General features: G+C 37.6%; 1 protein-coding gene across 1 annotated transcript in view; it reads left to right on the forward strand.

The window, feature by feature from the left end:
• The window catches only part of vdra (vitamin D receptor a), a 58221-nt gene that overhangs the window by 26085 nt on the left and 9901 nt on the right, over positions 1 to 22235 (forward strand). The window contains exons 2-3 of the mRNA XM_083521329.1: positions 12755 to 12902; positions 17449 to 17579. Coding sequence (XP_083377455.1) covers positions 12755 to 12902; positions 17449 to 17579 — 279 coding nt within the window. The remainder of the gene's footprint in view (positions 1 to 12754; positions 12903 to 17448; positions 17580 to 22235) is intronic.

Genomic DNA, 22235 nt, shown 5'->3' on the forward strand with positions numbered 1-22235 from the left:
TGTGTTGTGTATATGTTGTATCTGATTTGTAGTTTTTCTGTTGTGTGCAAGAAGTTTTAAAGTCTAATTTGTAAATGTTTTGGTGAATTCTTGTATGAGAATTTTGATCAGGTAAAAACGCCAGTGATGAGGTAACCATTATAGAATCAGCCATTACCTAAACACTCTGTGGTGTAAGGCTGTCAGGGAGAATTCAGAAGTCCACTTGTATTTGTGACGGCAAAATTAGTCACAAATTCTTGTGTTTTATTAAAAAAGATTTATGTTTGTGTGCTCAGTCTTCCTACATGCAGTGTATATTAAACCATCAGCGTATTTATAAGCTTATTAAAGGCCAGAAGCTGTAGTTTGGAGTTGTAGTTAGGTAGGCACATTTTCTCGATTCTCATAATGACAGTTTGACTCTATTCGCATATGTTATACAGTACAATGTGCAAAAATAGAACTATAAACATGTGTATATATAAACATATCATATTACTGAATACCTGAGGAAGGTGAAATCAAAGTGCTAACATCTTAAAGCTTAAATACTCGGAGGTCAATGGTATCTGCCCTCTTCCGCATACATGAGTACACAATCGACTAGTGTTACTTTGAGTGACAGGAGAGAAAGAAAGAGCAGTGTCTTCTCTTACACCCAGAGGAAGAGTGGTTAATTTTGCTCTTTGCGGCCTGACACAGAACAATTAGGCCATCTGCTCTGCAATCCCACTCACATCAACCTCCATGAAGGGGTTGTTAATGAATGCCATATAGGGCTCAAATTTTGCGAAATCGTTGTTTCTGGATTGTCCTCAAACTCCTGGCCAAGTTTACACAGCGGCTCGCAATCCTTCCGTACATCCAACACACCAGCTGCCTGTGCGTGACCTTCGGATTTTTGCAGTTTTTTTTTTTTTTTTTTTTCATTTCAGCTTTCTCTGCCATGTCTGTCATCAATGCACGATCAAGAAGCCAACTCGGTTCGCACAATAGAGCAGTGTCTTCTGTCCTTGATTCTACGACGGCCTTGATTTCATTACGCGAGGAAAGAAAGCGCAGTATCTTTGCACTTCTTAGTTATCTGATTCCAGGGTGGAGGAAAAACCGTCATCCTACTCGTACTATAGCAAAACTTTTACGGTCTTTCCTCGAACGATCAATTCAGTGACATTTTATTTGTATAGTGCTTTTAATAATAGATATGATCGCAAAGCAGCTTTATAGATTAGATACATTGATTATGACATGCTCTTAGGGGCACTTTGGGAGAGCTGTGGATTGAACCCATGACCTTCCAAATGCCTTAACCACTGAGCTATTCCTTATTAAATAAGTCCCACTTGGTTTTTTCCCTAATGAGCAAGCCAGAGGCAACAGTGGTGAAGAAACTTTGAAAGGAACCAGACTAATAAGGAAACCTGCAACGGAGGTCTTCTTTTGCTTTGTGAGGCCACGTTAAACGACTACACTCATGGCCGCTCTGGTGCTCTTCGACTGTTTTAATGAAAAGGGTCGCTGCCTTCGAAGTGCTTTCAAGTCCTTCAGATTGTCCTCCTGCAGCTCGCTCCCCACAGGAATGCAAAGTCGCTGTGAACTGTAACAAAATGCCGCTCAGTGTTCAATATTTTCCGAATGAGATGCAGATGATGCGCAGACACACACTTTTCATTGTTATTTCCATTCTTCATGGAAATAACGCGTTTGCTGCCTTTTTCTTGGCGCAAACAAACTTCTTCATTCATGGGGATTCGATAATTCGATTGCCAACACCGTCAGTTTGACAGAATTTGGCAGCTCTCGATTTTGACTGAAATACGACTTCGCGAGTAATCGCTTCGCTTTTGTTTTTTTTTATTCGATTAAAATCAGGGCGGTTTTATTTCATTTTTTTTTTTTTAATGAACTAATTATTAGCTTTCTTGTAAAAACAATGCATCCTAAGTAAATGTTCACTGTGCTGCGGTAGGGCAGTTATCAAATCTGAGTTTACTGATTTATTTCCCTATTTATTACTATATTGCTGAGCAGACAGGGACTAATACTATTTTAATACAACATCTGTGTCTGTGCCCGATTGGCTAAACAAAGTCAGAGCTGCGACAAAAAAAGTCGGATTTGCGAGAAACAGAGTCAGAATTGTAAGAAATGAAGTCAGAATTGGAAAAGATTAAGTTGGAATTGCGAGAAATAAATAAATTGTGGGAGACAAATAGGTAGAATTGCGAGACAAATAGTCGGATTTGCGAGAAATAAACTGGGAATTGTGAGAAATGAAGTCAGAATTGCAAGAAATAAAATCGTGAGAAAAAAGTGGCAGAAACGGACTTTCATACTATATATATATATTTATTTATTCAATTCTTCAGTGATTTGCCAGAGATGACACTGATTATAAATGAAACAATGGCGCAATGCACTTTTTATGCATTTATATACAGGTAATGTTGTGGAACAGCTGTGAAACAAATTCTCACTAACCATAAAACAGCTGTGAAGTCGATGAACAAAGAAATCATCATCAGAACAATTTCTTTTTACTATAGAAACGATAACATGTAATAAACGTAATATTTCATAGGCTTAAACATGTGGTTGTGCCTGAGGCCAGAACTACGCCGAGCCGCTGTTATAGAAAACTGAATCAACACCTTCTGACCAATTGGAATTGAGAATTCAGCAGACGTGAATCACCCTGGTGTAATTCGATTGCATGACTTTTACTTGCGTTATGTCTTTATTTTCCCAACTCTTGAACACATCTGGAATATTGATGCCTGGTCAATCATTCCCACAGGGAAATAAGACGCACAGAATTCCCCAAGTTCCAAAGTGTGTGTGTGTACAACGCTAGCTCCGAGTTGATTTTTAAGCTCTGGGAGTCTAAAGTTTCAAGTTGTTATCCATCTTTAAGAATCATTAAAGAACTTCCTGCCGATCGTCTGAATGATGAGTGTTTACGCCGACTCGGGACGTTTTGCCGGACAGTGTCACCGCAGTTAGTGGGAAAACTACAACACGATCGCAAAATGACTTCTTCTGTGGGTTCTGTGTAGAACCCTTCAGAAGTGTGACTCGGGGTATCAGAACAGAACACTATATGGACAAAAGTATTGAGACACCTGACTTTTCAGCTATATGTGCTTTTTCCCGAACTGTGACTACAAAGTTGTAGGCACACAATTGTGTAGGTCGTCTTTGGATGCTGTAGCGTGAAATGTTGCCTTTACTTGATTTTGGAGATGCAAACCTGCTCCAGCATGACAATATGCACAAAGCCAGATCAGTGAAGATCTGCTTTATCTGGGTTGGAGTGAAAGATCTTGAATGGTCTGTGATAGCGCTCTGACCCTGAACACCTTTGGGATGGAAACAGCAAACAAACTAAGCAGAAATAAGTGAATATAAATTATACATTTATTTATTCAAAAGTATTTAAAATATTATTTAGGGTTTTTTCAGGTCTTGAAAAAATAAATACAAAATTGAAAAATCCAAATTTCAGTCCTTAAAAAGTCTTAAAATCACTGTTCTAGGTCTTAATCTTTAAAAGGTCTCGATTTATCGATGTCCAATCAGCTTTTTGTTATTGGCGCAAATCTCTTTTGGATTGTACCACAGACGTAAAGTAGATTTTTGTATCATTTTTTAGCTATTGGGAAGTGTAAGTTCAGCGATACTTGGGTCGAATAAAATTTATTCTCTAACAACGTATTTGTGTGTGTGTGTGTGTGTGTGTGTGTGTGTGTGTGTGTGTGTGTGTGTGTGTGTGTTTCTGATGTCATGATCTAAGTTTTAAATTTTATTCTTAATGGTCTTTAAAAGGTCTTTATTTTAAATCTAAAATTCGACTACCTGCAGAAACCCTGATTATTAGATAGTATGAAAAATGTATTCATTATAATTTTTTTTTTCAATTTCCCAGTAGCTGCTTAAAGGATGGTTGGGGATCTAATAAAAATAATTGTTCATATATTTCTACGACGCGAGATATTCTTTCTGTACACAATCCCGAAAGGATTTTCCATCCAGATGCTTTGATCCATTAATCGATCCTGACATTTATTTTTACAGCTTGCAGCCAGTCGACTGATCTGCGATTCTTGATTTGATTTGCATTTCCTCACACCATATTTCCCCCTTTTTCTGCTCCTATGTCTTTACGAGGTAACAGCTACAAGCTTCATGTCATCTTTAATAGTTCTGTAATAAACAAGCAGGTTCTTCCAGCAGCGTCCAAAGATTCCACACAGAATCCGGTGCGTAGTAACAGTACAGCATCACGTGTTAAGAGCGAAACGTGCAGGAAGACTCATTTTTCTCTCCCTGCTCTGGATGGAGGGCCCCCTCATACCACTTTCAACCGCAAAGCAGCTTTCTTTCTCTTTTTTTTTTCTTCTCCCCCTTTCCCTACTTTTTTGTCTGGCTGCCAGCTACTCGACGGCCCTGTTTTATTTCCCGCCAGCGCCGAAGAACAAGGTCCAAAGTTCAGAGTTGTTGTGTGCAGATCTGGGGCATTTGGAAATGCTCCCCCCTCTCCGCTTCTCACAGGTAGTCTGGATGGTCCCCCTCAACCCCCACTCTTCCCAGGCTTTTCTGGCCTTACTGTTATTTGGGTTACGGCACTGCTCCGAGGTGGCTCGCTACCACGAGGGCTATAGAAAAAGATTAGATTTATGAGGAAAACACAATTTTCGAGTAATAGTATAAGTCAGGTTGTGCCCAGAGCTGCGTTTAAACTCAAATCGGCCTGCTTTAAAATAACTACATTTTTATATGATTGTAAACTCGTACAGTCGAGCAGGGTGAGGGGAAACGGTCTGGCTCAGGAATCCAGCTTGATACTGATGGGAATTTTTCTTTCTGGATGGAGGTTTCATTAATTTATGAGTCACTTTCTCTACCGTGGAAATAGTGTTTAGGTGTTGTCTCACAGACTCCGAAACATGACTGTTCAGCTTTTTTTCATTATCGTCTCTGATCATTTGTTGTTTTAACACAGAGTAGCTGTGTGATCCGTTCATGATAAAAACATGCCACAGTGTTTGTGATGTTATTACAATACAGAAACACATACAGAAACATGCCTACACGCGAAACAAAGTATTAATAGCCTTTCCTGCTAGTTATTCTTTCTTTCAGCTACTTTCAGCTTCAAGGAGAACGTAACAGATACTGATGTGCGGTGAATTTGTTTTTAAGAGTTGTATAATATTTAATATTTCTGATATGCAAATGCTGCTTACATATGTAAAATTCGGTCAATTCTATTTACATAATTATATTATTATTGTTATCATTATTAAAGAATATTGTACAATTTTTAACTATAGTTGAATAATATAAATGTAGATTGTCCTTATAGTTTCTTTTATTCTTTTATTTTAGTTTATTTAGTTTTTTTTTAATAAATTCAAAACTATTCAAATATTATATATATATATATATAATATTTGAATAGTTTTGAATTTATTAAAAAAAAACTGTAATAGTGAAAAGTATATATATATATATATATATATATATATATATATATATATATATATATATATATATATATATATATATACTTTTCACTATTCAACATACTTAAAAATATTTTTGTTTTATTTTTAAATAGAAAATTATTCTACTTATTTTATTTTAATTCTAACCCTATGTATTTATTTATTAGTTTATTAGTTTGTTCGTTTATTCCATTTTACGTGACGAACAAGTCGTTTAAATCGCCGTGTTACGATTGCATATGTGACAAATAAAATCTAAAAATAAAAAAAAATTCATTCTCAAATCTAAGCAAAAGCAGCACCACTATCTTAATAAATTTAAATTTCACTTCATTCGTATGAGCATGAAACATCGATAGTTTTAGAATATGAGTATTCTACTGAGAAAATCTGACATATATAAAAAAAAAAAAAAAAAGGAAAAAAAACCTTTGAATGACGAACACCTCATGGATTTATCAATACATCGGTCGGGTTGTTGGTTTTATTTATACGGCATGAAAACCCCGACTCTCTGGCTCGCTGAATTGTAATTATACGGCGATCGAATTAATAAATACATGGTTTTTCCGGAAAATGGTTCCGAAAGCAGGCGCGTGGCATATTTAAAGCACCTCATTAAAATAGCAAGTTTTGTCCCCAGGTCATCTTTTACCACAAAGTAACCACGGTGCATTCCGAGCACAGGCATTAAACTGAAACCGGACACGGCGACGGATTAGCCTAGCTATTCATTTTGAGGTCATTTTCGGCCTCGACACCGAAACGTCTTGACCTGGGATACGGGAATGATGGTCTTAACAGAAGGATCATCTGTGCCATGTGGCGCAGAAGGAAAGATAACATGGGTCTAGTGCTTTTCATTTGTCCACTCGGCCTTTACTTTTGAATGTCCCATTCCACATTGAATCCCCATTTGCTCTTATAATAACCACCACTTACTTGGAAGATGTTCCAAGTGTGCTTGTGGAGGTTTTTGTCAGATTCCTTCAAAAGTCAGGTACCGATGTAGGTGAGTTGAGGAGGCCTGGGGTCATCATGTTCAATCATGGTTCAATAGGGTTGGGGTCAAGGTCAGAGCTCTATAACATGAGATCCCCTATATAAACTTTATCTTCATGGAGCTAGCTTTCTGCACAGCTGCTTTGACATGCTGGAACTCTCCTAGTTCAATTAAAGGGAGAATTTCATGCTGTTGAGCAGCGTGTTACATGAAAGGATAGATGATGCGGCTCTAGTACACTTTTTTTGCTCACTCGGGCTTTTCTTTGCGTCCTCGGTTCGGGTTCCTGCCGCCTGCCGAGCGACACGCTAGTGCTCGATTGCCTCGGCACGATATGGCGATTAAACAAAAGCCCTCATGGTGACACTTGACTCAGTTTATGCTGCATGAGCAGCTGGTCTTCTACCCGTTTTGCATTCCAACGATTTCGACTGTAAATATAATCCTGCTTCTTATCGCTTATCTGTGTGTGGGATTATGGGTAAACAAAACACTGACCTGGGAAAACAATGAAACCGATTAGGTTTCTACCCTTCGTTTTAATCTCATGTAAACTTTGGTGGAACCCAAAAAAAAAATGAATTACATTTGATTTTTAGATACATTTTCTATAACAGCAGGTCTGAGGCACATAGTTTTCATAATAGCATTCATTGTGACTGATATGGTGACGTATTCCGTAAAGAGACATAGAAGTCTCAGAAGGAGTCTCCGGTGCCTTTTTAGAAATGCAACATGGCTTGATTACATGACAACCTGAAGACGGAAAAGAAAGACAGAGCAAGCAAACGTGTGGGGTTTGTAAAGTACTTCCTTTATAAAGCACTTACACAAAACTACAAAGGAAGTGCTGCGGTTAATCATCCCGTATTGTTTCCACGAGCACGTGTTGCCGCCGTCTTTGTTTGGCTGACTTTGTGCTTGCGCCAGGAAAAGAATTTTTATCATAGGAAGAGAAACAGGCAGTTGGCGGACATGGCGAGATTTGGATTTCGGATTGTGGTTCCTCCTTTTTCATTACAATTTCTTTTAGCAAATGCATAGCGATGTGGTTGAGCCGTTTACTGATACCTATCAAGCATAGAACATGACTGTTTATATGTAAAGGGTCTAAGCAGCAGTCACAGGATCAGCATGGTGAAATTTAGCCTTAACGATTTACTACCTTAATAATTAGTTACACTATACAGACAAAGTTTTGGGACACCTCACTTTTCCATCTATATTTGGTTCTTCCACAAACTGTTACCACACATTTGTATAGGACATCTTTTGATGTGCTTGCTGTTCGAGTCTGACAGTGTCCACGTGCACGAAAGCCACTTCCATTAAGATATGCTTTACATGGGTTGAAGTGGAGGATCTCCTAAATACGATGAATGTGAGTGAATGCTGACTGCACCCCAGGCCTCCTGACCTCACCTACATCATTACCTGACTTTACTAACACTATTAAGCACACTCCAAAATCTAGTGAAACATCTTCTCAGAAGATTATAACTGCTAATGGAAATCAACTGTGGAAAGGGCTGTTCAAAAATGCATGTATGCGTTGGTGTCCACATGCTTTTGTGTACATAGAGACCATCTACTTACTTGACCAGTCAATTAATCAAATCAAATAAAAAAAAAAAAACGTGTCACAAACATACAGAATACGACATGCAGTGATAAATAAATAAATAAAAAATATAAACTATATCAAATATATGAAAATGTACAAAAAATTATGTATATACATAAATGCGTGTTAGATATTGACAGTAACAAATTAAAGTGATTTATTGATTGTCCTTAAAGTGTCCATGTGCAGTTTGGTGTGGTATAAAGTGGCACTTTGCTGTGAGAGGTCCAGAGGTCCGGTACTAGATCCTAGTAATTCATTTGAATAAACCATGAAATTTATTTTAAGTAAAATACACAATTGAATTTTTACCTTTTATATTATATATATTCAGTTTAAATCCAACAGATAAACAGTGTACATATATAATCACTGTGTAATTTCACTAAAATAAATATTATATTATAATCTACAGCTTTAATTAAAGTAAGATTTCATTCAAAACGTTACATAAACAACCAAAATATATATAAAAAATGTTATTCATTTGTTTCAAGTCAGATCTTTTTTTTATATATTTGTTTAATTTACACTGATTTTAATGTTTGTCAAATGAACTACAATTTGTTTATTGTTTGTTAATTCAGTCATTTATTCTTAATTATTTATTATTTGTTTGTTACAATTTATGCAAGTCACATTTTAATGTTGTTAAACGAATATGTTGGGCATTGCCCCTGGAATTGTTTGTGTACTAAATCATTACTGTTACTTGTTTTGATTAGAAAAAATTGATATATATATTTTTTGCTTGTATAAAGAACTGAAAAATACAATTGGATATTTATTTATAGATTTATATGAACAACTCAAATGTATATTTGTAAGTCAGATAAACCTTTCAGAATGATATTCACAATTTAGATAAAGAATTCCAAACGTATTCTTGCGCTCTATATAAATGACTGATATTTACATGTAGAAGTTTATATATTACTCATGCCGGATAAACTTGAAGTGTCATTTCAGTAGTGCTGATAAGTGAATCAAACGACAGGAGCCCAGTTCCCTGTTCGTAATGTTCACTTCACTGAAGCTGTTTCTGAAATTCCACTCCATGAGAAGAGCTTGTAAAAGCATGAGTGTGGTTTAAGGCTACAGGAATAATACTGTTGTGGGGGTTTTTGAGGCGGTTGTGTCATGTGATCGGTGGTTAGTCGCTCAGCATGACTCCACTTAGCTCTATACGTTTCGAAACGTCGGGGTGCTGAGAAACAGGCCAACTCTGGCTGCGCTGACACAGAATCAGTCGGCCTGCAGTGATGTTGGAAGCGCTGGTGTTTGTTGGCCCGTAGCCGTGGGCCCTGCTCCTGCATTCCAGCCCATTCCAGAGCTGCATACCACCGGTTATGTAACAGTCACGTGACTTGAGGGAGGAAAGAAAAAAAAAAAAGGCTTTGAAAAAAGGGGAAGTCTCCTAGCCTGGTCGAGATTCCTGCCAAAACCACTGTTTTGCTTCTCGAATTTCTGCCAGTGTATCTGATTACAGAGCTGTATAAACAAAATCCACAAATCCACCTTGCACACAACGTTGTATAGTAACATTCGGCTGGTTTAAAACAGAGGCAGAGGCACATCAAACAGCAGCACGCTATCAGCAGTCCATGTTTGTTTCATTCTGTCTGTTCTGGCTTGTTCTGATAAATCAATAAATCATATTTGGTGAATTTGTCAGATATAAAAAAAAAAAGTCTGTGTACTTCTATTTACACAAAAAATAAACACGCAATGCTGACAGCACAGCTGGAATTTCCAGATGTTTCAATTAATGAAATAATGTGTTTCTATGTTTATTTGCTCATTTATTTATTCGAAGAAGGACCCTAGAATTTATAGAGTTTTATTTACAACAACAAGAACCAACCACTGCGGACTGGAATATTCCAGATGTTATTAGTAATTATTTATTTATCTTCTAAGAAAACGGACTGGAGAGGAATTTACGCAGTTTTGTTTACACAAAAAAAAAAAAAGGAAGAAAGAAAAATAAGCAACACTGATGGCACAGCTGGATATTTCCAGATGTTTTATTTGTTTGGTTATTTATTTATTTACTTGATTAATTACATATCGGAGAATAATTGGTATACTTATATTGTGCACAGAAATAACCAAGCACAACTGACCACACAAAGGGAATTTATCCAGATGTTTTTTTTATTAATTATGGATGGATTTATTTATTTATTTATTCCTCTGTTTGTTTTCTCTGGGTTATTTTTTAGTTAAGTTGCTTTTAATTGGGCAGACAGTTGTTAGTATTTAAAAGAATTTTTCTGCAGATTTTGAATAAACAAAGACATTTTTTTTATTAATGTTCCTTTAATGTTTTGTTTGTGTTTCAGCTTTGAATGTATCATTGTGTATTTGCTTTCAGTCTTTGTTTTGGAGCTTGTCTATCAGTAAAATAGAGGCACTCTGGACTTTACCAGTCAAATGTGCGTGTGTGTGTGTGTGTGTGTGTGTGTGTGTGTGTGTGTGTGTGTGTGTGTGTGTGTGTGTGTGCGTGTGTGTGCGCATGTGTAAATGTGCAAATGCATGAGTGTGTTCCAGCTTCGCTGTGTGAGCTCTTCTAACCTTGCAGTGTGGAAAACAGGCTGGTGGCTTCCAGGAAGCTGCGGCCGCTTTGGCGCGACCCCCTTCCATTACTGCAGCTGGTGCCGTCGGTCTCGGCATCACTCTTCGTGGAAATCATGCCTTTAATGACTGAGGCTTACACTCGCATTCCAGATCTCCTTATTTACTCTATTACGCTGCTGGTGTATCTCTCGCTTACATTAATTATTCCTTGTTGTAGTTGGGTTTTTTATTTTCCCCTAACACTCTGAGCGCTGATGACAGATGTTTATTCATGCACATAAGGTGCACACGGGGTATCAGTGGTACTGCATATTAAAGGTGGAACTGTCTCTTTAGCACTTGTTTAAATGCATGCGTACATAATGTGCTGCTGATGCCTTGGGTGAACGGGAACACGGGGTCGATTTGCGTTACTCGGGGAGAGTAAACAACAAGCTTTAGGATAGATTCAAATATAGAGTATTGAGAAGCATAGGGTTGAATAAAGTATAAAGTGCTGTGGAATCGAATAGAGGAGAATATATAGTATAGAGTGTCATGGGATAGAATAGTGTAGAATGTAGAGTAGAGCCTGGTGTGGGATTGAATAGAGTGGAATATAGAGTATGGTATAGAATAGAGTCAAATATAGTGCAGAGAGTAGGATAAGAAAGAATTAAGTATAAATTTAGAGTGCCATGGGGTAAAATAAAGATCTATCTATCTATCTATCTATCTATCTATCTATCTATCTATCTATCTATCTATCTATCTATCTGTCTGTCTGTCTGTCTGTCTGTCTGTCTGTCTGTCTGTCTGTCTGTCTGTCTGTCTGTCTGTCTGTCTGTGTAGAGTATAGAGTGAAGTGTCATGGGATAGAATATAGTAGAATATAGAGTATAGAGTGGTACGGGAGAGGCTAAATGAGAATATGAGTGTCATTGGATAGAATAGAGGCAAGATTTGAGTATAGTATAGAATAGAATAGAATAGAATAGAATAGAATAGAATAGAATAGAATAGAATAGAAGGTGCGGATGCTGTAGCCCTGATTAACAGCTGATCTTGCACAGTAATACAGTTACCACCAATCTGACTCATTCCTTTCTTCCCTCCCACTTCTTCTTCCCCTTCCTTTTCTTCCCTGTGCCTTTTTCTGGACTTTGATTCGACAGTCCCTTTTTTGGTCGAAAAAAAATGAAAGCAGGATAAAAGAAAAATATGCATGAATTATTTTTTGTGCAGTTTTCTGAATACACACTGACCAATCATTTTATGCTGCTGTAAAACAGCTCGCAGCGTTTAGTCGCTTCTTTTGGTTTTGTTTTGATTGATTTTTTTTCTTTCTTTTTGTTTTGCAGAGTTTGATGTGTATCAGTTTTTTGCAAAACTGCACGTGCGCTCTAGTGCAAGACCTCCTGCATGCTTGTGCGATAAAGAGAGTGATATGATAACAAGCGACTGTATTATAACCCGTTATGACCTGCCTGGATAACAAAGAGAAAGGAAAACATCGATTCGTCCATTTCTGCTTTTAAACTAAATATAAAGAAGAAAAGTGGCGGAGTGTTTGGAAACTTGTGACGAGGTTGTTGCATGATGGAACAATTTAGTTATTAGTTGTTTAATATTCATTTCAGAATAGAAATCGTTCCTTCAACATTACACCCTTGAGTGCTTTTATGCCTCGCCGAAGAGGACGTTTCCTATTTTTTACTACCTTAATAACTCTCATTTACATTCTAGACACTATAAACACCTCACCATGCTTTCTTTTTTCTTCTTTTCCTCTGAATTACTTAGAAAATTAAAGCACAGTTTTTAAAAACTAGAATCTCCAAACATGTTATGAAGCCTTGTTATTGGAGACTCCTTCCATGAACAAATTCTCACAGAAACAAAAGTCATAATTAACCTCTTTTCTTCAAATTTTGCTCTAATTCGAAAAAAGCTTCTTCCGAATACAGGAAGTCAGCGACTCTTACGATTGCCTAGTGTCACTATGATTGACAGATAAAGTAAACTTTCATTCTAATATCATTCCCATTCTCTCTCTCTCTCTGTTTTTTTTACTCTTAGTAATGGAGGCCATGGCCGTGAGCACATCTGCACAGGGTACAGATGAACTGGACCGCAACGCCCCACGGATTTGCGGTGTCTGCGGAGACAAGGCCACCGGATTCCACTTCAACGCCATGACCTGCGAAGGCTGCAAGGGCTTTTTCAGGTGAAGCCGAGCTGCACGCTTACAAAACTCCAACTTGCATGAACAATGATACATTTACGCTTTGAAGCCGGGCAACCAGGGAAATTTTATTTCATGATATGGTGTGACAGACATGTGCCGCGCATTATATCGGTTTATGGTTTGTTTTGAAGTTCACAATCATAGAAGAGAAGGAATGTTTATGGACACATTACACAACAGAAGCATTTTAATCATTTACCTGGAATAGGTAGTAAGTGGGACTTAAATCGGTGGGAGGGAAAACTTCTGGTTAATTGGAAATAGAAAGATTTTGAACCATTATAGCTGAGCATTTTTTAAATGGAGGGGGTCTAATGCTATTCCATGCATTCTGAGTGATTTACACTGTTAAAGAATTGGATTCACATGCTAAACAAGGCCACATTTCTCCCAATTATCTTGGATTTAAAGTATTTCTGTGCCAAATTCACTCTTTCTAGATTTAAAGTTTTGGAAATTATAATTTCCAATAATGTTTGAGTATGGACCCCATCACATCATGACGGAATTCCTTGTAAATACCTTACACTTCTCAGGAAAGAGCGCGCACCCATCACCGAGTTTTATTCGCTTTAACAGGACTGGCTCGGAAAGAACGTTTCTAAAGCAGTGTGTTTTTGGATGTGAGGGAAAGAGAACCTTGTTCAGTATTTACCATATAAACACATCCTGCTGTAGTCCTTGTTGCAGCTGTTGTTCTTGATGTTCAATTTCAGACTTGGGATATGATTCTGGATCAAATATATACATATTTGGATGCATCTGATTGTTAGCCTTAGTTAATTTAATAGTATAACGTTTTTGTTTCTGTTTCATGGCAAGCCTCCAGGATCTTTAATGTATTGATCTGATAAAACTCGACTCTTCTGTGATATGAAAAATGCAATACTACTCTATAGGTACTCACGATTAACATGAGATCTTTAAACGAAGGAGTCGGAAAATGACCATGAGATTATGTTGCTATAGGAAATCAATCCTCGTGAGACTATCCTGATATAGGGAACCTTCGCACACTGATACTGTAGGACTATGCTGCTATGAGAAAAGAATATATTTTTCTTATTACAGACAATTCATACTTTCTACCGATTTATATTTGTTTACTGTTTTGAAAAAAAGCTATCGCGTGTTATCACATCTATAAACAATCGCTCTTTCAAACTCGTCAAATTTTCAAAAAGAAAAAAAAACAGCTTTTCATAAAAGGTTTTCAATTTCATGAGGAGGTTTGACACTAGAGACTCCTTACATATAAATGTCTCCAAAGAGAAAACTACACTATATCAACAATTGCACTTTTTTATTTACATTATTAGTATAGAAACACCACTAATCTTCTGTGTAGAGAAAATAAATGATCCAGTCCACATTGGGGTGCAAACATGACTGATCATTTTAATGTCCGTTGTTTAATCATAACATTTCAGACGTGTTGTTTGACGCATCTCATCTGGATTATAACATAGTGATTATTATGATTGTAGTGATTGTGTATGGATCTGTACCTTTCAGCTTCACCTTCCCTGATGAAATCCTGCTTTGCAGAGGGAACACTATATAATTCTAAATAATGCTTTAATTGTGTTTTTCCAAGGAACGTCTGTGTGTGTAAGTGTGTTTGTGTGTAAGAAAACAGATCTTACCACCTAGCAGTTCTTCTGTACATGTGGTCTTCGCCACATATAAATCAAACCCGATTCGGTCTGTCAGATTCCCGATACCGAGACCGTCTACGCTTTCGGCAGCAGATCCGGTACCCTTCGATTACCTAATGCGTACTGGATGATAAACCGAAGCGCTTTGGTGCAGCAATCTGAGATCAGCCTATCAGAGAGCAAAGTTCTCTGAACAGGAAAATAAATGTTATGTTTGTGTTCGCTATCTTTTGATTTGTTTCCAGCTGCCAGGCATATTCCAGTCAGATTTTACACAAAGATTCAATTATGAGGATAAACTATGAAGCGAATGTTTTGCTTTGGGAAATCCCCCTGCCCTTTTTTCAATCTTGTATTACTATTATTATTGTTAATAATAATAAAAATATAAGAAATCTTAATGAGACGCTGCTCCAACATCTGACTCTAGAACAAATGTTCTCAATGTTCAACTAGGGGTGGTCTTTTGCCCTGTGGTATTGTATTGCTATTAGAATACTAGTGGTTCCTCTCAAGGAAAATTCTCTGTTGAACTAGGAAACCCAAACCTGTTCCAGCATGACAATGCCCCTGTGCACAAAGTCAACTTCATGAAGATGTCCTTCACATGGGTCGTTGTGGAAGATTTCCTGTTATAGAGCTCTAAACCCTATTGAACTGCATGAATGGCACTGCTGACTGCACTCCAGGTGTCCTCACCGCACCTACATCAGTACCTGACACTCTTGTGGCTGAATGAGCACAAATCTCTACAAAATCCAATGGAACATCTTCTCAGAAGAGTCGAAGTCGAAGAGCAAAATGGGGACTACTTGTGGAATGGAATGTTCAAAAAGCACGTACCATCTTGTGCTTAAGCGACCACAAACGTTTGTCTTCATGATATATCACACAAGCGTTGTGATAACATAATAATAAATCACTGGGGGTTTGTTTTCCCACCGCCTTTTTTTTATTTTACTTCAGGAAATCGGAGAAACACCAATTTTTGTTTGCCTGCCTGTCATTTCCATGTCTTTAGTCTTTGAAGTGTTGAGATGAGTGTAAACTACACGAGTTAAACACACTGATGAAATCTGTCTTTTCCTCTGAATTTGCACTTTGGGATATGTGTGTGTGTGTGGGTGTGTTTTCGCTCTGCGTAGTCAGCCTGTGCGTATGAATAGGAACAGTGTGCCAGGAGACGCGGCGTGTGTTTTCCTAAGCTCTTTGAGAGTGTGTTCAGCGTGACCACGCATGAAATAAATGTTTCTGTTCATTACTATTAAAAGGACAGGAGGCAGGGCTCAAAGTGGTTATGCCTCTGTGCGTGTGTGTTTGTGGGGTGGCCTGCAGTATGTGTGTGTTTTGGGATGGGTGTAGCTGAGTGGCTAAGCCGCGCGAGCAATATTTTAGCCCCTTTTTTTCAATAATCCTGGTGTGCAGCACGTCACTGCGGCTCTTGGCCCCGAGCGCAGCAGAGCCCAGACAGTTTACAGAGCGAAGAGTGTGTTTGATCCGAGCCCTTTTAGACACTTCTCCATTATGAGTTTTTAGAAGAGGGTACAGCATTAAGAAATGATTTTTTTAGGGATGGTAAAAAAAATAATAAATAGAGAGAGAGAGAGAGAGAGAGAGAGAGAGAGAGAGAGAGAGAGAGAGAGATCAGCACTGTGTTAATAAGGGATTGCTTTTCTTTATTGAGTTATTTATTTATATTGTTTGTTTCATTTGATATTTAATCGTAATTAATCGCACGATTGCCATGAGTGATTAATCGTAATTTAATCACATAGTTTTTGTTCTAAATGTACCTTTAGAGTATTTAAAACCTGAAAAGTATTCATTAATCAACATGGCCATGGACAAATATGGACGCTAAATGCAAATGTAGGTTTATAATTAGTGAAATGTTTAAAACTAATTATGGGGTTTTAAATTACGTAAATCTTTAGGACACCAAACGAAACTTTTACTATGTTTCCACACGGACGGTTTTAATTGCCGGATGTGTGCGTCATGGTGGATTTTGGTGCTTTATTTGAGACTTGGCGCATCAGTAAAACAAATATCCAGTGAATAAAACTAATTTTTCACTGGAGTTTTCTTATATATATATATATATATATATATATATATATATATATATATATATATATATATATATATATATATATATCTGAGTCAAGAAAGAACGTTGTGAATGAATGTGTGATGCGTTGAAATTTTTAATTTTGCCCTAATGACGCATTTACGCAATTAATTTTATGTCAATGAAATTACAGTATGTGGATAAAAGTTTCTGGACACCTGAGCATAAGATTGGTATGTCAATATTTTTAAACATCCCATTCCACATGTCCCTATTTGTTTGTATAAAAAGCTCCACTCTTATGAGATGATGTTCCATTAGATTTTGTGGAGATTTGTGGAAATTCATTCAGCCACAAGTGTGTTAGTAAAGTCAGGTACTGACGTAGGTGAAGTGAAGAGGCCTCGAGTGCATTCAGGGTTCACATCTATTTATGTTCAATAGGGTTTTGCTTCAGAGCTCTATAGCAGGAGATCTTCCAATCCAACCCATGTGAAGCATAACTTCATGGAGCTGGCTTTGTGCACAGAGGTATTGTCAGGATTGAACAGGTTTGGGTCTCCAAGTTCATAGGAAAAATTTCATGCGAGCGCAAACTATACAATGGTGTGCCCCCAACTTTGTGGGAACAGTTTGCAGAAGAAGCACATATGGCAGGAGAATACTTTTGGCCGTACCGTGTATATTCGTCGAGTTGAATGTATAACCCATTGCACATTTTTTAACGCTTTGTGTGTGTGTGTGTGTGTGTGTGTGTGTGTGTGTGTGTGTGTGTGTGTGTGTGTGTTCTGCTCAGGCGCAGCATGAAGCGGAAGGCCAGTTTCACTTGTCCCTTTAACGGCAGCTGCACCATCACCAAAGACAACCGCAGGCACTGCCAGGCCTGTCGCCTCAAACGCTGCGTCGACATCGGCATGATGAAGGAGTGTGAGTCTTTAATATCTTTAATAATAGTTTTGGAGATGCTCTGACCCAGTCGTCTAGCAGTCACAATATGTCAAACTCGCTCAAATCCTTACGCTCGCCCATTTTTCCTTCTACTAACAGACAAATTGTTCACTTGCTGCCTAATAAATAAATCCACATACTAACAGGTGCCATGATGAAGAGATCATCAGTGTTAAACACTTCGCCGCTCATATTGTTATAATGTTATGCCTGATCAGTGAATAATGTGTTAGGTACATTGGGTGACTAGGAACAGAAAAATGCCCCAACCACGACTTCCAGTTTTACAAGGGTTACAAATAAGAGGTAGCACACAGGCCAAAATCATTTAGTATGTCATCACTATGGGTAAGAGTAAGGAATATTGCTGTGGTAAAGGGTTGTTGAGCTCGCTGTTGAGGATGGAGAATTAAAGAAGATTTATACAATCCCAAAACTATTACATCAATTTAATTCCTAGGAATGGGAAATGACTTAATTAGTGAGATTAATGAGAAATCCAATGTAGATGCAGATGCTGGTGAGATTTTAAGACTGTCTACAGTGCCACAATGCAACACTGAGTTAGAGTAGAGGCTCGTCATGAGATATCAGGCACAATGGAAAGGAAAGACGAACGGACAAAGTGAGAAAACTAGATCGAGTGAAGAAATAATGCATTGCATGGTCACTTGTTTTAGCTGGAGGCTAACGTCCGCATTGTATTTATAGATACGTTTTCGTGGATAGGAATGAAGATCACGATTGTTAAAGAGGAAAATATCCATTAGTCCATGTGTCACCTTGTTTCTAAAGAGATACAATGAGACATGTACAAATTTCTAACTCTTCAGTCTCAGTCTTTGATGAGAATCTTCTTTCTTAAAGGGGCGTGGTCTTTTCCAGGATGACCCAGCCCACATGCACAGTGCATTGGCTCACTGAACGATGTGATGAGGGGAAAAATGATATATGATGTTATCTCTGACGTATGTACAGTATTACTTTCACACTTAGATTTTAGAGTGTTAGGGTCTTGGAGTCCACAAACATCATCATCATCATCATTTTCTTTAAAACTAAAACTATATTTTTTGGAGGAACAGTGTGGCGTTCTAGAGACCTGTAGAATCTGTGCCAAGGCGTCCACACACACATCCTAATATAAAATATTTTACTCTTGATCTTTCACATTTAGAGGTGCTGTCCGGTGTCCCTGTGTGATGATGTCATAAAATCCAAAAATTATGAAAAAAATCGAGGCCCAAGGTTTATTTGAATGAAAGTTAAAGATTAATCAGGGGATTAAACCATGAGCTGTTGGCAAAGGTCAAATATAAGTCACAAACACAACCACACACACACACACACACACACACACACACATACACACACAAATCCTATCTGATGGAACGTCTGTTCAAATACAGTCTAAAATGAACAGCACTGTTACGGACCTCAAACAAAACAGTGTCACCAAAATAGAAAGAGAACGAGAGAAAGAAAGGAAAGAAAGCGAGAGAGAAAGAGAGTGAGAGAGAGAAAGAGAAAGAGAGTGGGGAAAAAAATGTCCAACAACGCCCTTATTTTCCTCCTGCGTAGTTACACAATACGGCGCCCCAGATTTTCCCCCGGCTGGCAGGCGTAGAGCAGCATGGCAGAGCAGCTCACACACAGTCCCGCGGGCCGAATCGAGCCTAAACCCCACCTCTCTTTTCCTCCGATCCAGTGCTGATCCGCTCGGCGCACAAAAGGGCCTCTTTGTTTCGCTATGGCAGCCGTTCCAGGACAGAGGGTCAAAGGTGAATGCTGTGGAAGTGCAAAAGAGCATGCAGCTGGAGGTGGAGAAGAGGATGTGGTGCTGTGACTCCAGCTGTAGTCAGAGATGGGGTTTTTGTTTTGTTTTGGGGGTTTTTTTGAAAAAGGAGACACTTTTTCGGACAGTTGTTGTAATTGAATTCATCTTGTGTTTGTCCGAATAATAATTCAACTCGTGTGAAAATCGTCTGAAAAGGCTGTGATGTGATTCAGTGATTAGGAGAAACCTGTTAGATAGAAAGATAAACAATTTCTCTATAAACTCTCTACTACAGGGACACTGGAATAAGTGGTGCACATGTGTGTTTGTGTCATAACAGTGAAATGTGCATGGGCATAAGGATTTTGAGCAGTTTGAGCATTGAGGTTTGGTTACATATAAACAGCTCAGTTGGACTCTGCAATTGGAAGGAATTCATTTGGATTTGGTGAAAATTGTTGCGTGTAAAACTGCCGGGTTAAGAAACGGTCCGGCGACCAAAAATATCCAGCTAAGAGCGGGGCTGTGGTCAGAAACTGGAACTGATGAAGGCCTTTAGGATGTGCATGGAAAAAAAAAAGATGAGCTAAAGTCTCTAATTCTACACCAAAAAAGACGAAGCGACTAGATAGGAGTGTGGATTAAAGCGGCAGTAAGAATAGGTTTTGGAAAAAACCAAACAGCAAAGAATAAAGGCCTTAAAATGTATAGACAACTGTGATGTATTTACGTGCCATTGGAAATCTGATTCCTTTTATGAGCACTGTCCATTCGTCCATCCATCTGTCTATCTATCTATCCATCCATTCCCCTGTCCATCCTTCCAGCCATCCATCGATCCATTCATTAATCCATCCATCACTCTATCCATTCGTCAACCCATTCATTACATTAATCTATCCATCCATCAATATATTCATCCATATTTCCTTTTTATTGATCATTCATCCATCCATTTATGCATCTTTCTAACAATCAATCCATCCATCCATCCATCAATCCATCCATCACTCCATCCATCCATCCATCCAAACATCCATGCATCTATTGATCCATCCATCTATCCTTCTATCCATCCATCAAGTATAAATAAAAATATAATTTATACATTTTAAACCAAATCAGTAATTTGGACACGAGTTAAAGTAAAAAATCTTTTTGGATCTTAAAACCATAAAACCAATTATAAAGACTAATCTGATTCATTCTTTATTGCCACGTTATCTGTGTGAAGCTGCTTTGAGACAAAGTCCTTTGTTAAAGGCGCTATGCAAATAAAAATGAATCGAACTGAATTGAAAACAAATAGCACAGTGCTTTTAAATTAATTGTTCTAAATGTTCAGAAAGATTAGAGACAGGTTAAAGAAAATTAAAGACTGATGTAGGTGGGGTGAGGAGGATTGGGGTGAAGTCAGCGGTTATCCTAAAGGTATTCGATAAGGTTGAGGTCAGAGCTCTATAGCAGGAGATCTTCTACTCCATCCCATGTAAAGCATATCTTCATGGAGCTGGCTTTGTGCACAGGGGTGTTGTCATTCTGGAACAGGTTTTGGTCTCCTAGTTAAAAAAGTGCCTCCTGCATTTTGGTAAAATTCAAGTGTCCCATTACTTTTTTGTCCATCTAGTGTATGCATTTAATCAATTCCCGTTTGTTCGAGAGGGGATGCTTAAATGTAGCCTCTAAAATACTCCATGATCATTTAAAAGAGATTTACAGCTTCAGCTGTCCGGATCCCTGAAAGCAGAGCTCTTCGCAAATTTTTCTCACATTTCCCCGTTACGATGAGTAATGATGGTTCTGCTTCGGCGTTAGCGTTTTCCACGAGGGTTGCATGTTTGTTTACCTGTGGTTTTCTGGGGCAGGTTTTTCTTTTTCTTTTTCGTTTTCGTTTTCGTTTTTTTTTTTTTTTTTTTTCTTTGACCACACACTGTTAGCACCTGTTTGCCAGATTGGTTCAGACTGACATGTTGTGCTCAGCCAAAACAAACTCACCCGAGATAACCCGAGGCAGGCCGCGCTCGCACTTTCCTCACAACAGCTCTCGCATCGGCAACTGGATTGCAGGAAGCCAAGCGTTCATACACAAGACACTGAGCGGGTCACAGAATCGCAGAATGAATCACAGATTGAGTTTGTGTCTCTGACATGTTTATGGCCGATTCCATGTCGGGTTTACGTTCAGAAATCCGTTTAGTTTTTGATCACTCTCTGACTCTGAAATCATGCGTCATTTTTTTGTTACCCTTTTTTTTTTTTTTTACCAGTGTTCGGGTTTTGAGGTCAGACAATCACTGGCATATGAACATAAACCACTGCTGAATGCTAAATAATAGCTTCCATGTGTCCAACATTTTAAATAAATTGAAAATTAAAAAAAATTTCTGCTTTTCAAATCACAAAAAAATAAATGTTTTTGTTTTTTTACAAAATGTAAATTAAGTAAAACTTTAAATAATTTTTTACTTTTCCGATCACAAAAAAATAAATGTCAATTTTTTTGGTGTATTTCTAATACAAAATTTTTCAGGAAATTAAAATTCTGTTATGTTTCTGCTTTTCAGATCATAACAATTTATGTAAAGTAACATACAAATAAATTTCAAAAAAAATCTTTTTTACTTTTATTTATAGATTTGTCATTTTACGTTCTTTAAAAATTTAAAAATGCACATGTAATCTGACAATCCTCTTATGGTTTTTGTAGTGTTTATATATATATATATATATAATATTTCATTATAAGCCAATAAATAATGCAAAAAAATATATAAAAATAACCCAAAAAACTATAAATAAAATTATTAACGTCAAGTAAAAAGTAATTATAAAAAAATTAAAAAATAAACATTTTAAAG

This window comes from Silurus aristotelis (genome assembly GCF_946808225.1).
Source record: "Silurus aristotelis genome assembly, chromosome: 19".
Lineage (NCBI taxonomy): Eukaryota > Metazoa > Chordata > Actinopteri > Siluriformes > Siluridae > Silurus > Silurus aristotelis.